Source organism: Paroedura picta, chromosome 2 (assembly GCF_049243985.1).
Source record: "Paroedura picta isolate Pp20150507F chromosome 2, Ppicta_v3.0, whole genome shotgun sequence".
Classification (NCBI taxonomy): Eukaryota; Metazoa; Chordata; class Lepidosauria; order Squamata; family Gekkonidae; genus Paroedura; species Paroedura picta.
This window is the reverse complement of record NC_135370.1, coordinates 20,531,597-20,548,885: the sequence shown is the minus strand read 5'-3', so window position 1 is coordinate 20,548,885 and position 17,289 is coordinate 20,531,597. Positions and strand designations below refer to the sequence as shown.

The window sequence follows — 17,289 nt, the reverse complement described above, 5'->3', positions numbered from 1 at the left end:
GTTCAGAGTGTTTTGGGTCAGTAGAGGAGCATACGTTCTTGGACATGAGCAGTACTTTTGTCATAGCGCATTCCAGTCGCATGTCTCTGCAGCATTTTGAATTACATGAGAAATAAAGGCAGAGGTTTTTGTCCCTCAGTTTGTAGAGCTGGGTTTTTTTTCTTAAAAAATTACAATTTCATTGGAGGTTGCTTAGTTATGCATCTTGTGAGCAAAACTTACAGCTTTTTAGCATCGTTTTAATATCAGCTTGAATATGGAGACTGAAAGTAGGACAGAAAAGTTACTGCATAAGATACTGTTTCAGAGAGATGAAGCTGTTTTTCTTTGCCAATCTATTTGGTATGCAGCAACCACTGTTGGCCTTTGAACAATTGGCAACTTTTTTTTTTTTTTTTAGTAAATAAGCACTTTTCTCCTCTAAAGTTAATTTTTTCCAGAGCACACCTAGCTATGGTGTATGATTTCATGAGATAGTTGGAGGACTGTTGGGTGTGCCTCTTCTTGTTACAACCAACGAGAGAAATATGCAGATATAATACAGAAAGTAGAGATCTGGGGGTATGAATACCATGAGTGTAAGAAGAATAAAAGATTCCTTAAATGGTTTGGTTATTTTCCCAATATTCACAAATGTAATGTTTGAGACTTCAAAATTATCTAAATATTTGCTTGTAATCTTTTAATTCAGTGTTATAGTTAAATCTGAAAAATAAATTTATCAATAACAAAGAGTTTTTTTTTTTTCTGGGCATCCATTATGGTACATACAGCATTAGAAAAACATAAGTCCTGAAAGGAGTAGATTACTTGAAAAGTTATCACAAAACTTGAGGTCTAATGAGGGTACCTCAGATCTCCAGAAGACAAGGTAAAAATCTCTACATACAAAAACCTGTTGTGTTCTGGAAATGGTATTCCGCTGGGCAAGCCCATGTGTAGAAATATGTCCCATTTTAAGTTAGTTTATGATATTTGTTACCCATTCATCTCATAGGGATCCATTTTCCCCAACTTCCTGCCACTCAAAAAAGAAAAGGTTTATTGAATGATCTCTCCCCTATTGCAAGAAGGTTTTCAGTTAAGCACTTAGCATTGTAGTTGCATACTTATCAGTACTGTGTGCTTCCTCAAATAAGTTTCACAGCTCTGGACAACCTGCTTTCCTATGTCCTTTAGAAAAGGGCAGGACGAAAATAGCAGCCCTTGGAGATTGTTTTGCCCTGTAAGTTTTTAAGTATTCCAAACTCTGCAAAGTCAAGAACCTTGAAATTGGGTGCATTTTTGCCATACAACTGTGTAAATATTACTTATCTTCTCTCTTCCATTGTGAGATCTTAGCAGTTATCCTACCATTCTGTAAGCTTTAGAATCTGTTTTGTGAACCTGTAAAACAAATTGTCTTCTAACATACTTTTAACGATAGAAATTAAGTTCTTAGTCAAAAGAAACTTCTGTGTACATTTCCCACTAAACGTGTTGGAAGTATAAAATATTCAACTCAAAAGTATTCATGGAAGTTAAGTATTGCCAAATGGTCTATGTCCATCGCTTGTACAAAAGACAAGGTCTGAAGATCCCAACATTCACTTTTATTCATAGTTAGTACTATAAGTTTTTTCTTGGATACGTAAAGCCATTCTCCGGCCATAGAAGTCTTTGTATTCCTCAGGCAGCTCCTCAAGCGTCTTCAGGGCCCTGTCCAAAATCTGAGCAGCTCTTGAAGCTGCAGCGAGGTCTTTGTTCCCGTAAGTGTCTGTCTTGTCATAACATTCAGCAGGGAGGTGTTTCCAAAATACATTGACTCCGACCCCAAACTCCTCTGAAGTCACGTTGTGGAACCACAGAGCTGCAAGTAGAAGAGAGACTTGAACGGAACAGTTGGGCCAAGAATGCAGGAATGTGGCATTGAGTAAAGACGCATGTGATCCAAAGGTGACTTAAAATTTCTTTTTGAAAATGCAGATTAATTTTGTTTAACAATCAGCAAGCTGTAATTTATTTGCTCATTGGGGAGGGAATTAAAGTTCCTTATGTATAGCAAAAACTGGTCTACAGTAGTAGAAGAAGAGTTAGTTCTTATATGCCGCTTTTCTCTACTTGAAGGAGGATCAAAGCGGCTTACGATTACCTTCCCTTTCCTCTCTCCCCAACAGACACCCTGTGAGGTGGGTGAGGCTGAGAGAGCTCTGATATTCCTGCTCAGTCTGAAGAGCTTTATCACTGCTGTGGTGAGTCCAAGGTCACCCACCTGCCTGCATGTGAGGGAATGCAGAATTGAACCCAGCACACCAGATTAGATATCCTCACTCCTAACCACTACACCAAACTGGCTAGTAGTTTAGCTCCAGCAAGCAAAGACCAGTTCTATTTTGCAAGTCGTTAGATTCTTATTTTATCTAACTTTAGAGAACTAGGAAACCATCTTGTGTATATTCCGGTTAAAGGTGCTAACCTCTACAAAAAGAAGAGTTCTGGTTGAGTAAAAATTTAAGAGGTAAAAAAGGGGGTTTTGCTATCAAGTCACAGGTGGCTTCCACCAACCCCATAGAGTTTTCAAGGCAAAGGAGAGGTTGTTTGCTATTGCTTGCCTCCAAATGTCTCTTGCCTAGCTGCTGGACAATCTTCAGATCTCGTGGCTATATAACTAGGGATACGCACCTGGGGAAAAATGGTGCTTTTTGTATTCAGTATTTCCTCGTTCAGTAATACTCAAATCAGCCAAATCATTGATTTGGTTGATCAATTCAAGCTCATGCGGTTTGAACCTAAACGATTCAGCTGAATCAGCTGCCAAACAGCTGATCGTGCAGCAGAGAGAATCAGCTGTTTGGCAGCTCTGAGGACATTTAAATGCCTCTAGCCAGCCTTTCCCGCACTACCTGGGCTGTGCAGAGGGAAAAGAGCCCATCAAGGAGCTCAACCAATGAGATAGCTGTTTGGCAGGCTGATTAAAGTTCCCCCATGACCAGTCTTCTGAAGCTGCAGAGAGAAGATTTTCTGCAGCCTCAAGGGGCTGTGCAGTGGGGGGAAGCAACTGGCCAAGCGGTTCACCCAACTCTGACAGATCAGCTGTTTGGTGGCTCTTCCCTCCCGACCATTCCCAGCCAGCAATATTGAGCCTCAGCTACCTGTGAAAGGTCTGGAAGAGAGAGAGCTCAGGATCAGCTGTTTGCCAGGCCCTTAGCAATGCTGTATCAAACCAGCTGAATCAAGCCCAACTCGATTTCAGCTTCTGTGATTCAACTTATTTAAATTGTTGGGATATTTGATGTAGACGTGTAGAATCAGAGTTGTAAAGGACTGTACAGGCCATCTAGTCTTTCCTCCTGCTCAATGCTTGATCAGCCCTAAAGCATCCAGGATGTGGCTTAGACAAGTCTGAAAAATACCCGAATCAGTATTGATTTGATTAGTTTTTGGCTTAGCTGAGCCAAATTGTTGTGCCTATATATAACACGCATGCCATACAATAAATAAAATAAATAATACACTCCAGTAATCGCTTCTTTTTGCGGCTACATTTCAAGGGCTGTTTCTGTTTACTTAGGATGTTGTGTCACAGCAGGTCGAATTGAGGCCGAGATCAAAAAAACAAACAGATGAACTCAGCATGTGACTGGGTCAATAGTGCTCTTGTTCCTATTGCCAATTGTAAAATACTTGCTGACGAGTTCAAATAACAACTAGGGGTGGCTGTACAACCTTGCAACAAAGAGAATGCTGCCGTCTAGCCAAACGTGCTACCGAGAATGCAAAGATCAGCTACAAAATGCCTTCTCGCATCCATCTGTGGCAAGGGATGGCCAGTGGTTTTATTACAATCACGAACAATGGATCGTCACGTTTTGGCTTAATTTCTGTGAAAGAACTCTTGCATAGTTTTATGCTTGGGGGTCACCCCAACATGAGGAACTGTATTAAAGGGTCGCAGCATTAGGAAGGTTGAGAACCACCACTTTAAAGGGAAAACACAGATGTTTGGACTGTACAATGACATCTAACACAACGTAAAGCCTTTCTCTGCTCTAAGGGCTGCTTCCGGAGGAAGAAGAGTTGAACCTCTGCAGTTTGGAATAGGAGGATGCAGATCTAGGATGGTGTGTATCATCTTACCTGGGATGAACAGAACTTCTCCTGCTTTGAGGACAGCCTCATAACGTCTGGCCTTGGCAAAGAGAGGATATCTCTTCAGGTCCGGCCTGTTCACATCCAGCACCTCTGACTTTGTACCTATAAAAGACAAGCAATGGTCATTATTGCTTCAGCTAAGTAACTTTGATGCCATGGTTGCCCACAGGTCATGCTAGGCCCAAGACACTGCTAACTATTCTTAGAATCATAGAATCATAGGGTTGGAAGGGATCTCATGGGTCATCTAGTCCAACCCCCTGCACTATGCAGGACACTCACATCCCAATCGCTCATCCACTGTAACCTGCCACCCCCTTGAACCTTCACAGAATCAGCCTGACAGCTTGATCCTGACAGCCGCTTTGTGCAACAGACTACCGACACAACTGTACCTGTTACCACGGGTGATGTTTTAGCTCTTCTCTCTGTTATTCTCTATGTTAGCGGTCCCCAACCTTTTTAAGGTTGAGGACTGCCTCCGGGGGTGGTGAAGAGCCGGCAACCCAGGCACCACGCATGCGCGTTAGCACCCCCTGGTGGTGAAAACGCGCATGCGCTGCAGCTCCACGCATGTGCTGCAGCTCCGCGCATGCACGTTTTCACCACCAGGGGCGCTAACATGCATGCGCAGGAGTTATGCGTGTGTGCATTTGTGCCCGCCAGTGTGCCGGCGGCCGCGCCTACATCTTCCCCCCCAGCTCACAGCAGAAAACTAGCCGGGCCGCGAGTGAAGCGGCCGCTTCTCTCGAGGCCTGGTGAGCTTCTCTCTGCGGGGGGGTGGGGAGAGGCAGGCATGGCAGCCCATCACCGAGGCCTTCGCAGCCCACTAGTGGGCCACGGACCACAGGTTGACTACCCCTGCTCTATGTTACCCTTGCAACAACCCTGTGCGGTAAGTTAGGATAAGAGGATATCCCCAGACTACCCAATCTCATCAGGATCTCAGAAGCTAGGCAAAGTTATTGTTATTATGGTTTCATTTCTACCCCCACCCCCACCCCAGCAAGCAGGCTCAGAACCGCTTACAATATATTATATACCAACAATCTAACATTAGCAATGAAATTTCTTGTAAAGTTTCGCAGTTTAAAAACTAATGCATTGCTGTCCCCTTCCATAATAGCTCTACTGGCTTTTCTATTTATGGTTGCTCCAAAATTATGGTGGGATGGTCTTTCTAACCAGAGAGGGACGCCGAGACCCTAGCTAGGATTTGGATAGGAGACCTCCAAGGAATACAAGGCCGAGGGCAAGCAACGGCACACCATCTCTTGCCCTGGAAACCTTTTGTGGTTGCTGCGACTTGACAGCACTTCCCACCATCTTTAGGTTAAAGAGAAACTCAGATTTCTTTAGGCAGCTAATGCAATCAAAGTTTGTCTGGCTTTTCCCCCCCTGAAGGATAAGGCTGTTATGCTGTCTCACCGAACACAAACAGTCATGCAGAGCAGGGTCAGAACCAAGTAGCTATGATTTGCGGAGCAGGGGCTGTCTTTGCATATTTATACCCTGCCTTCCCTCCTCAAACACTACAGTCACAGAACAGCAAAAGCTGCAAGGACACAGTGTTTTTGTGTAACCTGTCATGAGCTGGTATCCAAGAGCAGCAGGCTAGAAATCAAATCAATAAATAATCATAAGTGCCCAGCAACAAGTTAAAATACAGTTGAAACAGTTTGCCCCCTCTTTCAAGAATCTTCTGGAAGGAAACAGTTAGTGCACCCACTCTGCTAGGCCGCTCCAGGGAGAAAATCCATAACCAAACAGTTGCCAAATGGACAATGCTAGGTAAGGGGACCACCAAAAGCCAGAGGCGAGTGGTTTATGAATGGGATTGGACAAGAGAGCTGCGTGTCACATTTGCTCCGGGCTCATGCCATTTTGGCTTCACCAGAGTCCCACGATGCCCTTGCCCCAATACCTTGCAAGCATACATGCTGCATTACAGAGAGTCTGGTCACATAGGTAAATTTTGGAGCCACTTGATGGTTTTTTTTATTTTATTTTTTACTGTGAAGAGCTCTGTATTCTGCAATTGGAAATTTACTATCGCTGATGAAGAATCACCTTGAAACACAGCATCAACCAGTAGCTTGTTTGATACTGTACCTGTGTATCAATATTCAATGTGGAAATGTACACTAATGCATAGCAAACAAGACACCACTGTTTAGAGATATGTTTCTCACATTAAGGGAAATAAATATTTTGTAGCATCATGCTGGGACATTTGTGCACAGTAGCTGCTGTGTGCTTGTTATTCCTTGCACAATAATTGCCGTTCGGTTGGAAACAAAAATGGCACCGACCTGACAAATACAAATAAGGGGCATCCCGAGGACTGTACAGTACAACTCGCTTCTTCCCAGTCACTTGAATCAAGACGTTGTCCATGACCTGCAGGAAAGAAAAGTGGGAAGTTTGCCCTTGGCGTGCATCCCGACAAATATTTTTGCAGTCATTATTATTATTGTTGTTGCTGTTGCTGTTGTTATTGTTATAATATTGTTATAATCCCTGGAGGCTCGAGGCGAGCTACAACACATAAAACCCCAATAAAAACCATACAATAAAACCCATAAAACAACAATACATACAATTGGTGAAACAATAAAGCAAAATGCGGCACCCCTTGATAACCCATCCTGGGGGGGGAGACAGAGGGTGCAAGTTGGTCTGTGCTACCGCTGCTGTAAGGGGGGGGCCAGATTGCCCTTGCGGCCAAGCCTCATCCAATGACCTGGCGGAGGAGCTCTATTTTACAGGCCCTGCGGAATGCTGATAGGTCCTGCAGGGCCCGCAGCTCACCTGGGAGCTCATTCCTCCAGGTCGGGGCCAGGACCGAAAAGGCCCTGGCCCTGGTTGAGGCCAGGCGTGCTTCTCATGCATCTGCGCTAGGAGTTATTGTGACAAAACTAGGTCTTAGCCTGACTTTCAGGCTTGTTAAGGCTGCTGATGTCTCCATTTGAACAATGGATGGTTTGAAGTGATAATACAAAACAGAGCGCAAAACCTCTCCTGTGGCTTTCAACAAGAGCTAATGCAATAATAAAGGTTAATACAAATGTGAGACTCTAAGAAATGGTTGGATCCTCCATAATAAAAGACAAAGACAAGATTCTCATTTTGCAGAACCGTCATTGTAAGAATAATTTGGAGTCAGATTCTCGCATTTGTATTGACCTTCATTATTGCATTACCTTTTAGTTGAAAGCCAGAGGAGAGGTTTTACGCTCTGTTTTGAAATCTCTATTTGGGCTGGCTGTGGAGGTCACGTAGGCAGAAAAGGACGACACTGGGCTGAAGAGGCACAACTGGCTTGAAGCAGCCTGTAAGCCTGAGATGGACGAAGTTAGCAGAACGTCTGTCAAGAATGAAAAAGAGATTCAGGAGGGTGGTGTGTTGGGTCTGAAGCAACAGGACAAAGTTGGATTCCAGTGGCACCTTTAAGACCAACAAAGTTTTATCCTGGCTATAAGCTTTCATGTGCAGGCAAGGAGAAGTGTGCATATACACGGAAGCTTATACCCTGAATTCATAGAATCATAGAGTTGGAAGGGGCCATACAGGCCACCTAGTCCAACCCCCTGCTCAACGCAGGATCAGCCCAAAGCATCCTAAAGCATCCAAGAAAAGTGTGTATCCAGCCTTTGCTTGAAGACTGCCAGTGAGGGGGAGCTCACCACCTCCTTAGGCAGCCTATTCCACTGCTGAACTACTCTGACTGTGAAAATATTTTTCCTGCTATCTAGCCTACATCGTTGTACTTGTAGTTTAAACCCATTATTGCACGTTCTTTCCTCTGCAGTCAATTAAACATTGCTGGTCTTAAAGGTGCCCTTGGACACGAGGAATGGCACATGTTTCCGATCCAAGCTGCGCATTTCCATTTGCAAAAAGTACAAAATGGGCTCGGAGGCTGTGACTTCCTCGAGAAGCTGCTTTGCCTGTCTTCTGCGGTCGCGCAATAAAGAATCCAACCGTTTGGGAAATTATTTTTAGTGTCTTCCTCTGACATTAGGACAACGGCTTTCTACAATTGTTCTTCAAACTCTTTGGCGGGGCTTGCTTAGATCTTGGGAAGGAGGGAGCAAAGGGGAGAAAAGGCATTTGCAGAAGACAGTTTGACAAGGGATTTGTTCGCAAATCAGTCCTGCCATCTAGGAGCGCAGAACAGATAACAGAAACCAAACCAAGGGCCACCCGGGCTTGCAGCCTGAAACCTCTAACCCAGCATCAATAGGAAGAATGCTGAGCCAAAGTGCAAAGGCTGTGCAAGAAGTTCTCGGTCTACAAAGCACGCAAGGGAGCTCCAAGTTACCCTAACAAATGAGAGGGGTGTGGCCTACGTCGTAATGGGTCCAGAGCTGCATTCCTGCTGAACTGATGCGGAAGACCGTGGAGAAGAGCTGCTCCTTCTCAAAGTATTCGGGGATCCAGACATCATCTGCCAGCAGGGGGAACTGTTTTCTGAGATCGGCAATATCCTGAAAAGGGAAGAGGACACCACGTTTTAATCCCTCTCTGTGTAAAATAGTATTTCCTTTTGCCTGTCCCGAACCTACTGCCCATCCGCTTCCCTGAATGGCCTCAAGTTCTAGGATTTGGGGAGAAAAATGAACATATCCATGACTCCAGTCATCAAAAATGGAGGTCGTTCTATCAATCCATGCTTGTATTTAGGGGGAGGAGGGAACCCATCCCTGAATCATTTTCTTCTCCACTGCAACCGCAGTTAGCTAATCACATTTGGAAGACAGGCCTTGTCTCCTTTTAGCTTGTTGGGACAAGCCTTGCAACAAGAACTTCCGGGATAATTCCGGAATGGCAGCCATCCTAGTTGGCGGCAGCAAAGTTAAACAAGAGCCCAGTAGCGCCTTAAGGACTAACACCATTCATTGCAGGATAAGCTTCTGGGAGTCACAGCAACTCATTCTGTTGGCTGCATCACACATCTAGCCAAATGGATGACTAATTGGTGCTCAAATAAGTGTTGTTTTTCTTTAAGGTACTACTGGACCCCAGTAATGACTACTGGTAATACTGGATTCTCACTGCACATGCTAAGTCACTGCTCTCATTTCTACCCAGAAACCATTGATCTTGCAGTAGCCACTGGACTCAGACTTCATTTTTACCTTCTCAACCGGCCTGTATGCCAATTGACTGCCGTTCACAGGTCTTCTCTGCCCTAATCCAGTCTTAGCAACAATCACCCAGTTTCTTACACCTGCAGCTCACCCTTCCTGGCAGTTCAACCACCCACCCTCTATCTATCTATCTGTAATGGTTGAGGAAATTTAGTTTCATTGTATTCGAAGAAGCAGACCTGCACATGGAAGTGTATACCTTGCATAAAACCTTGCTGGTCTTAAAGGAGCCCCTGGACTCAAACTTTGTTCTACTGGATTCCTGCTTAACTTGGCTGCATGACATTTCTGGTTTTCTCCTTAGTACAGATGACCTTGGTCTTTAGGGGCTAACTGGAGCCCGTCAGCCATCTCAGACAGCTTCTCATTATTTCATCAATTAGCTGTGATGCCAAAATAAAAGGGAGAGGGAGAGAGAGAGCTGTCCTGTTTTCAGAGAAAGGAATTTGGGTCTAGGAGGTTGGCACTGTAGCTCTTGCTGGACGTAACAGCGGTGTTCAACATGGTCAACCATGGACTGGTAGCCCAACGCCTAGTCGATGTAGGGATGCAAGGAAGAGGCTTAAAATGGTTACAGTCTTTCCTCCAAGGTTGGGGACAGAGGGTGGCACTAGGGGAGAGAACCTTCCCGCAGCAAGCCCTAATCTGTGGAGTTCCACAGGGAGCCATTCTCTCCCTGATGTTATTTAACATCTACACCCTACCCCCTTGCCCAGTGGCTCTGGAATTTGGGGCTGAGCTGACACCCAGCTATTTCTGCTGATGGTTGGCCATCCGTCAACACCTCCCTGGTCAAATGTTCAGAGGTTGTAGAGGACTGGCTCAAGAGGAGTCAGTTGAAGTTAAGCCTAGCATTAAGATCTAGGGAACAGCAGTTGCTCAGGAGCCCCGGGCAAAAAGAAGTAAAACTGGCCTCAACCAGGACCAGAGCCTTTTCGGTCCTGGCCCCAACCTGGTGGAACACCGTCCCTGGTGAGATCAAGGCCCTCCAAGACCTTCAACATTTCCGGATGGCCCGTAAAACAGAGCTGTTCCACCAAGCCTATGGCTGAGGCCAAGAAATCAGTACTGGAGAACCACTGGCCTCCCTAACTCTAAAACAGCAATGCTTCATCCATAAAACACCAGCTGCCCAACAGAAATTGATTCCCCCTTTAGAAGGGTTTAAAGGAGGCAGATTATTATTACAGTTTCACTAATGAATGTTAATTTAAAACATTTATTAAAAATGGCTTATTCATGTAAGTTAATTACTTGTATACCTCTTGCTACCCACCCTGAACTAGGAAGGGCAGATTATAAAAATGTTATTAAAAAGTGAAAGTAAAGTAAAAAAGTAAAAGAAGTAAAAAAAAAAACTCCTGCTCTAAGCTCTTACAGGAGAGTAACAAGCTAAATCTGCCACCCTTCCTTGAGTATCCAGCCACTCTTTTCTGTCCCAGAGCTATGTTGCTCTATTCCTATGGATTTAATTTTCATTGTCAGGAGAGTGGGGGGAGCTGAAGATGTGTGCTTGAGAGAACATCACTCACCTTCCGAGGGTCTTCCCCAAGAGATCGCAGGTAATACTTTTCATCCTTAAAAACAAAAACAGCACAAAATTCACTTGGTTGAACTATAAATGGTCTACAGCCCCAAGGCTCTTGCTAAGCTGATCAACCGTTTACACGCGGGGGGGAGGACTAAAAAGCTTGACAAAACTGGCCGATTCCACTCAGTTTTGCTTGCTTTGCATTTAAACCATTTTTAAACTATTCATTAGTTAATAGAGAGCCACGTTTGATTCCCCACTCCTCCTCCAAATGCCACCAGCTGGGTGAACTTGGGCTAGCCAGAATCCTGTTAGAGCTGTTCTCAGAGCAATTCTGTCAGAGCTCTCTCAGCCCCACCAACCTCATAAGGCGTCTGTTGTGGGGAGAGGAAGGCAAGGCAATTGTAAGCCAATCTGAGACACCTTCGGGTAGTGAAATGTGGGGTATAAAAAACAATTCTTAATTAATGGTGTGCCATCAGGTTGCAACCAACAAGGCAACCGCTTGTGGTTTTTTCATGGCAAGTGAAGAACAGAGGTGGTTTTGCCATTGCGTACCTCTGCGCAACAACTCATCTTCCTTGGTGGTCTCCCATTCAAGGACTACCCAAGGCTGACCCTGCTTAGCTTCTCCGCTCTAACAAACGCAGTCTCATCTGGGCTATTCAGGCTGCTGTCTTGTAGTGGGAATGGGGTGGTCTACGTGGCCTTGTTGAATTCACACACAATGGGAAAGGAGCGGGAGGGAAGAGCTGAATCTGCTGCACTCCCCCACTGGCTCCTCCCATTTCCCCCTCTCAGAATTTCCTCTGAGCCCCACCAGCAGAAAATTGCGGGAAGAAGGCTGTTGCAAGCAAAGGGATTAAGATATTCAAGCAGGAGAGGACTCTGCCCAATCCCAAATTGTCTACCCTTCAAAGCAGCCATTTTCTCCACGGAAACTGAACTCGGTAGTCTGGAGATGAGCTGTAATTCCAGAGGATCCCCCGGCCCCACCTGGAGGCTGGCATCCCTAGCCAAGGTGACTAGGATGAGTCAAGCCATCTCGCACCTGGCATCTATCGGTGTGACATAACCAATCAGATAAGAACTGCTAACAAGAATGAGAGAGATGGATATTTTCTTGGGAGTGCTCTGATGCCATCCCCTTACGAAAGGGAAGCAGCAGCTAGTAACAAAGATGGAGTTGCCGAGGCCAGGAGTGGTTTGAGGATTTGTGTGGCTCATAGCAACAGAGCCAGTTTAGGGATTTGCAAGGCCCCAGTGGAGAACAATTGCAGGGGGGGGGAAGAGGGGTCCCCCACAGTGGAAAGAGGTGTCACTACAAGTGCCCCTTAAAGAGGAGAAAAGGGGGAGGAGAGAGGCTACAGCCCTGATTCATGGAGGAGAAGGCAATGCACAAAACTCCTGGAAGTGCAGGGCCCGTAGTACATGCTACATGTAGAAGAAGAAGAGTTGGTTCTTATATGCCGTTTTTCTGTACCCAAAGGAGGCTCAAAGTGGCTTACAGTCGCCTTCCCATTCCTCTCCCCACAACAGACACCCTGTGAAGTGGGTGAGGCTGAGAGAGCCCTGAGATTCCTGCTTGGTCAGAACAATTTTATCAGTGCCGTGGCGAGCCCAAGGTCACCCAGCTGGCTGCATGTGGGGGAGCGCAGAATCGAACCCGGCATGCCAGATTAGAATTCCGTACTCCTAACCACTACACCAAGCTGTGCTACATGGATAAACCAGCCCTGACTGAGACTATACAAATGGCCACTTAACTGGGTGTTAATTGGAATTCACTGGGATTTACTTTAAAACACATTTAACATTGTATTGCACATACCATTTCATCTGGAAAATGCTGAACTGGGTTCATCTTCTGAATTAACACTCTGTTTTTCCTCACGAAAATGTAACTTTCAAGGGAATTTCGATATCAGTAACTAAACGGTATGGTTACCTCAGAAATAAAGTACTCTGCATGCTTGGCTTCAGCTGCTCTCTTCACAAATACATCAAAGGGCAATGTTCTGAAATGAAAATAAGAAAATAATATTCAACAGGCCAAATAAAAGAAGCAATCGTGTATTTCACATAGAAAGAAACTCGTGTTTTTTTTTTTAAATCAAGATGACATTTCTATTCACTCCAAACCTACTTCAGTTTCCACAGGAAGCCATTGGATCTAAATCCTATCGCTCAACACAGCAGCCCTAAATGCAGTTTTGTCCTAAACGCTGTATTTGTAAGTCCTAAAATTAATGGTGCCAACTTATGAGGGTTAAGACTGGTCCCCTCATTTGTGGCTTAATTTATTTACTTCATTTATACCACTCCATTCTACCCAATGAGAACCCACGCTCAACATTCTTGTCTCCTCCGTTTTCTCTTACTACAACCCTGCGAGGTGGGCGAGGCTGAGAGAGGATGAATGGCCAAGGTCACCCAGCAAGCTCCCATGGCAGGGTGGGGATTCGAACCAGCCTCTCCCAGAGCCCTGTCCAACGCTTTAACCACTACACCATTTTAAAGCTTGCACACTATTAGTAGGGTTTTAATATTTCTTTCTTGATTCATATGCTCTGCTGAACTCCAGCGGAATGTAACTTTCCCAGTACATTTGCATGCGGCCTGATTGTTAGTCTCACTAACCAACCTAGAATGAGTTGGTGGCTTTAATTTATCCTTGTGCCTGAGCACAGAATTCATGCTTTCACGTTCCTTTTCATAGACCTCTGATTCATTACAAGCCCAAAGTGTAAAGGCAGTGTACATCATGTCCTCGCCGGGAGTTCAAACGGGCCAAGAAGAAAGAAGCGGGACAAGACGGCAAAAGAATTTTCAAGGGCAATTGATGAAAGACAATGGGATGTCCTGAATCCTGTTAGTCCCACCCTCCAATTTGGGTTAGGAGGAAACAGAGGCACAATTCTTCACAGGAACAAAACAGGCCTGTGAATCAGAGGGGAAAACAGCTTGCAATTAGGTTTTAGAAAACAGTCCTGACTAAATGAGGAGCCTGATGCCCAACAAATAATTATTCTTTTTTTAAAAGGGGGGGGGAGGATCTTCTTCCACCCTATTAGCAATCCGAGCTGGGGGTAGGGGGAGTTTTGGAAAACTCTCAGACTTGGTTATTTCCAGCGCTCTCTCTCTCTCTTTGTCTGTCTCTCTTTCTCTGAGTGAGTGAGTGAGTGAGTGAGTGAGTGAGTGAGTGAGAGAAGTATCACCAAATTGCAGCTGATTTATGGCAGCCCAGTAGTTTTTTCAAGGCAAGGGTTATTCAGAGGTAGTTTCCCACTGTCTGGCTCTCTGTAGCTACCCTTGTCTCTCATGGTGATTTCCCATCCAAGCAGATCCTCTTATTAAACATGCAAGGAGAGCTCTGCTGGATCAGATCAGAGGTCCATCTAGTCCAGCATCCTGTCTCACACAGGGGCCAACCAGTACCTCTGAAGGGCCAACAACAGGGCAAAGAGGCTGAGGCCTTCATAAGAACTTCAGAAGAGCCCTGCTTGAAAAGGACCAGAGGTCTATCTAGTCCAGCATCCTATCTCACACAGGGGCCAACCAGCCCCTCTGAAGGGCCAACAACAGGGCAAAGAGGCTGAGGCCTTCATAAGAACTTCAGAAGAGCCCTGCTGGATCAGACCAGAGTTCCATCTAGTCCAGTGGCCAACTAGTTCCTTTGGAGGTCCAGCAGCAGGTAATGGAGGCCGAGGCCTTCCCCTGATAAGAACATAAGGAGAGCCCTGCTGGATCAGACCAGCAGTCCACCTAGTCCAGCATTCTGCCTCACGCAGTGGCCAACCAGTTCCTCTGGAGGGTCAACCACAGGCATAGGGGTGCCCTGATATTGCCTGCCAGCTCTGGGATTTAGAGGTTTAGTGCCTCTGAATGTGGAGATTCTCCTCAGCCACCAACCCCCCTCAGTTGGGAACCCAAAACAGTTTATATCATTCTCTGACGATTGTTCTTGTTAAAATGCTAAACATTTCTTTTTCTTAATTAAAGCAAGCTAACCTATAGCTGAAATGAATGACCAGGCAAACAGTACTTGTTTTAAGTACATGCCTGAATGGGTGAGACTTAATAATTTAAAAATATATTTTAAAAATGTGTTAAACATTTATTGGGTGATATTGACCATATATGGTCCTGACAACTGGCCCTCCCCTCCCCAAATGGCCAATGATGGTCCTGGGGGGGGGGGGGAGAAGGGGAAGTGGGCATGTGCACACCTATGCTTCCCAATCATATTCTACACAATTGCACCACTTCTGGGGTTCCTCAAAGCCTGAAGAACGTTTCAGGGGTTTCTCAATGGTAAAAAGCCGAGAAAGGCTGCTCTAGATATCAGGAATGTCCCACTAAAACAGAATAAGTTTTGGAAGGAAATACCTATACACAAAGTTCTTACTGAGGAAATCCATCTGTGGCACAGGAGAGACGTGAACTTTGACTTCTTTATCTCCTACTGCTTGACTCAGGTAATCCACCGTCCATTTGGCTGTGCAGGGGCCCAAATCTATTCCTTCCAGTACTGCTGGCTTTCTCTGAGAAGGGGAGGAGGGAACAAAATTACTACATCATATAGCTTCTTTTTTCTGCCTTTGCCCATCTTGTGACCCAGGCACTATTCCCAAGGGTGATCAGTTCAACATTAAATTGATCTATTATCAGTCCCTCCCCTCCTGAACTTTAATAATGTTGCTTTCTGTTAGTTTCTAGTTGAGATCTTTAAAAAACCTGCAGAAAGTACTGTCATATCTTTATTTTTACGTATAAATTTAAAAACATTTATATCCTTTTCCTTATGGCTCAAGGCAGCTCATGAAACTAATTGGTATTTGAAATGCAACTAAACCCCAAGAGACAGTCTGTTGCCAGAGATATAAACAGGAGTTTAGCAGCACCTGAAAGATAAGCAATAAACTTGATTCCATCAGAGCCCAATTCCACCAAAGCAAGGATGGGATCGGCAAAAAAAGATTTAAATTTCTGCATGCGGAAAATCCACTCCTTGCACAGGAGATGGAGCTCTAATCAAGGGACGCTTCCGCTTGTTCAGCTACCACAAGACTTCCGGCTAGCTCCATGTGTCAAAACAGGGTTGCCAATCTCCAGGTACTGCCTGGAGAGCTCCCACTATTGCAAATATATCGTGAACCGCCCTGACCCTGCCTCCTTGCAGGGAGGGGAGATCTAGAATCCTAATTAATCAATCAATAATAATAATGATAAATGAACTCCAAAGTTTCCAGATCATTCCCCCTGGAGAACAACGGCAGCGTCGGACAGTGGACTGTAGGCTGAAGCCCCTCTCCAAACCCCTTTCTCTCCAGACACCAATCCCCCCCCCCCCAAATCTCCAGGAATTTCCCTACCCAAAGCTGGCAACCTTGCGTGGACCCCAGCCTGCCCTGGATGGTATGATCCGGTTCCTACCAGCGGGTAGATCTCTTGCAGGAAGCGCTCCCGGGTGACTCCGGCGTAGCGGGCTAGAGGGGCGAGCGGCTGGCTCCCCGGCTCGGCCTCCTCCGCGGCCATTTCCTCTGCCCTCTTAGCTTCCTGCCGGCGGAGCTCCTGCAAGGAGGAGGAGGAGGAGGAAGGGCCCCGGTCGGGCTCCCGGGGGGGGGGGGCGGCACTAGACGCACCGCCCGGACACCCCCGAGCTAGGGATGCCACCCGCCTGGCCCGGCGATCCCTGCACGGGGCTGCGCGGAAACCTGCCCGCCCAGCCTCCAGGAGAGTGCGCGGGAGATCGCTGCGAGGGGGGCGGGAGAAACGTTTCCAGGAGCTTCTCCCGCCAGGGATGGCAACCCGAAGCGACAGTCCATAAGACCCGCACCGTTTTGTACAAGGCTTCCCTGCGCAGAACCGCTTCCTCCGATGCAACTACATCAGTCCATGAGAGTAAATTAAGATAGAGCATAGGGGAAATGGCTAAGAGATTCCCGGGCTCAATGGGAGAAACCAGCCAATGGGATTCGTTTGCATTCACTTGAGATTGCATTGCATGGGAAACATCTCCGGTACCCTAATGGTGTCTCCAAAGGAGAGTAAAGAGTAAATATATAATCCATTGCCTAGAGCAAGTAGCGGAGGCCTCGCCTTTATTTATTTAATATTTATTATAATTTCTATACCGCCCTCCCTTTCGGCATTGTAACTTGCATCCGCCATACAGTACAATGAACATTCCAATATATATTAAAAATATTTAACAGTGAAAAACTTGTGTCAAGCGGTGTAAAATAGCAACAGTAAGTTATTGTTGTTGTTGTTGTTTGGTGCGAAGTCGTGTCTGGCCCATCGCGACCCCGTGGACAATGATTCTCCAGGCCTTCCTGTCCTCTACCATTCCCCGGAGTCCATTTAAGTTTGCACCGACTGCTTCAGTGACCTCATTCTCTGTTGCCCCCTTCTTCTTTTGCCCTCAATCGCTCCCAGCATTAGGCTCTTCTCCAGGGAGTCCTTCCTTCT

The 17,289-nt window shown here is 45.8% G+C and overlaps 1 protein-coding gene across 3 annotated transcripts; it reads right to left on the bottom strand.

Annotated features, from left to right (window-relative positions):
- Nucleotides 1–1,571: 1,571 nt before the first annotated feature.
- Nucleotides 1,572–16,741, bottom strand: LOC143829084 (tRNA wybutosine-synthesizing protein 5-like). 3 transcript variants are annotated; one of them, XM_077319389.1, is made up of 8 exons: nt 16,252–16,738; nt 15,205–15,359; nt 12,764–12,833; nt 10,817–10,861; nt 8,484–8,621; nt 6,444–6,531; nt 4,117–4,233; nt 1,572–1,849 (listed from the first exon to the last, which is right to left on the bottom strand). In XM_077319389.1, the coding sequence occupies exons 1-8, from the start codon at nt 16,351–16,353 to the stop codon at nt 1,593–1,595; spliced, it is 972 nt and encodes a 323-aa protein (XP_077175504.1). In that variant the 5' UTR covers nt 16,354–16,738; the 3' UTR covers nt 1,572–1,592. The 3 variants fall into 3 exon arrangements, with proteins under 3 accessions (XP_077175504.1, XP_077175505.1, XP_077175506.1); XM_077319390.1 differs by lacking the exon at nt 16,252–16,738 and adding an exon at nt 15,720–15,858; XM_077319391.1 differs by lacking the exon at nt 8,484–8,621 and having other exon boundaries at nt 16,252–16,741.
- Between the last annotated feature and the right edge of the window lie 548 nt (nt 16,742–17,289).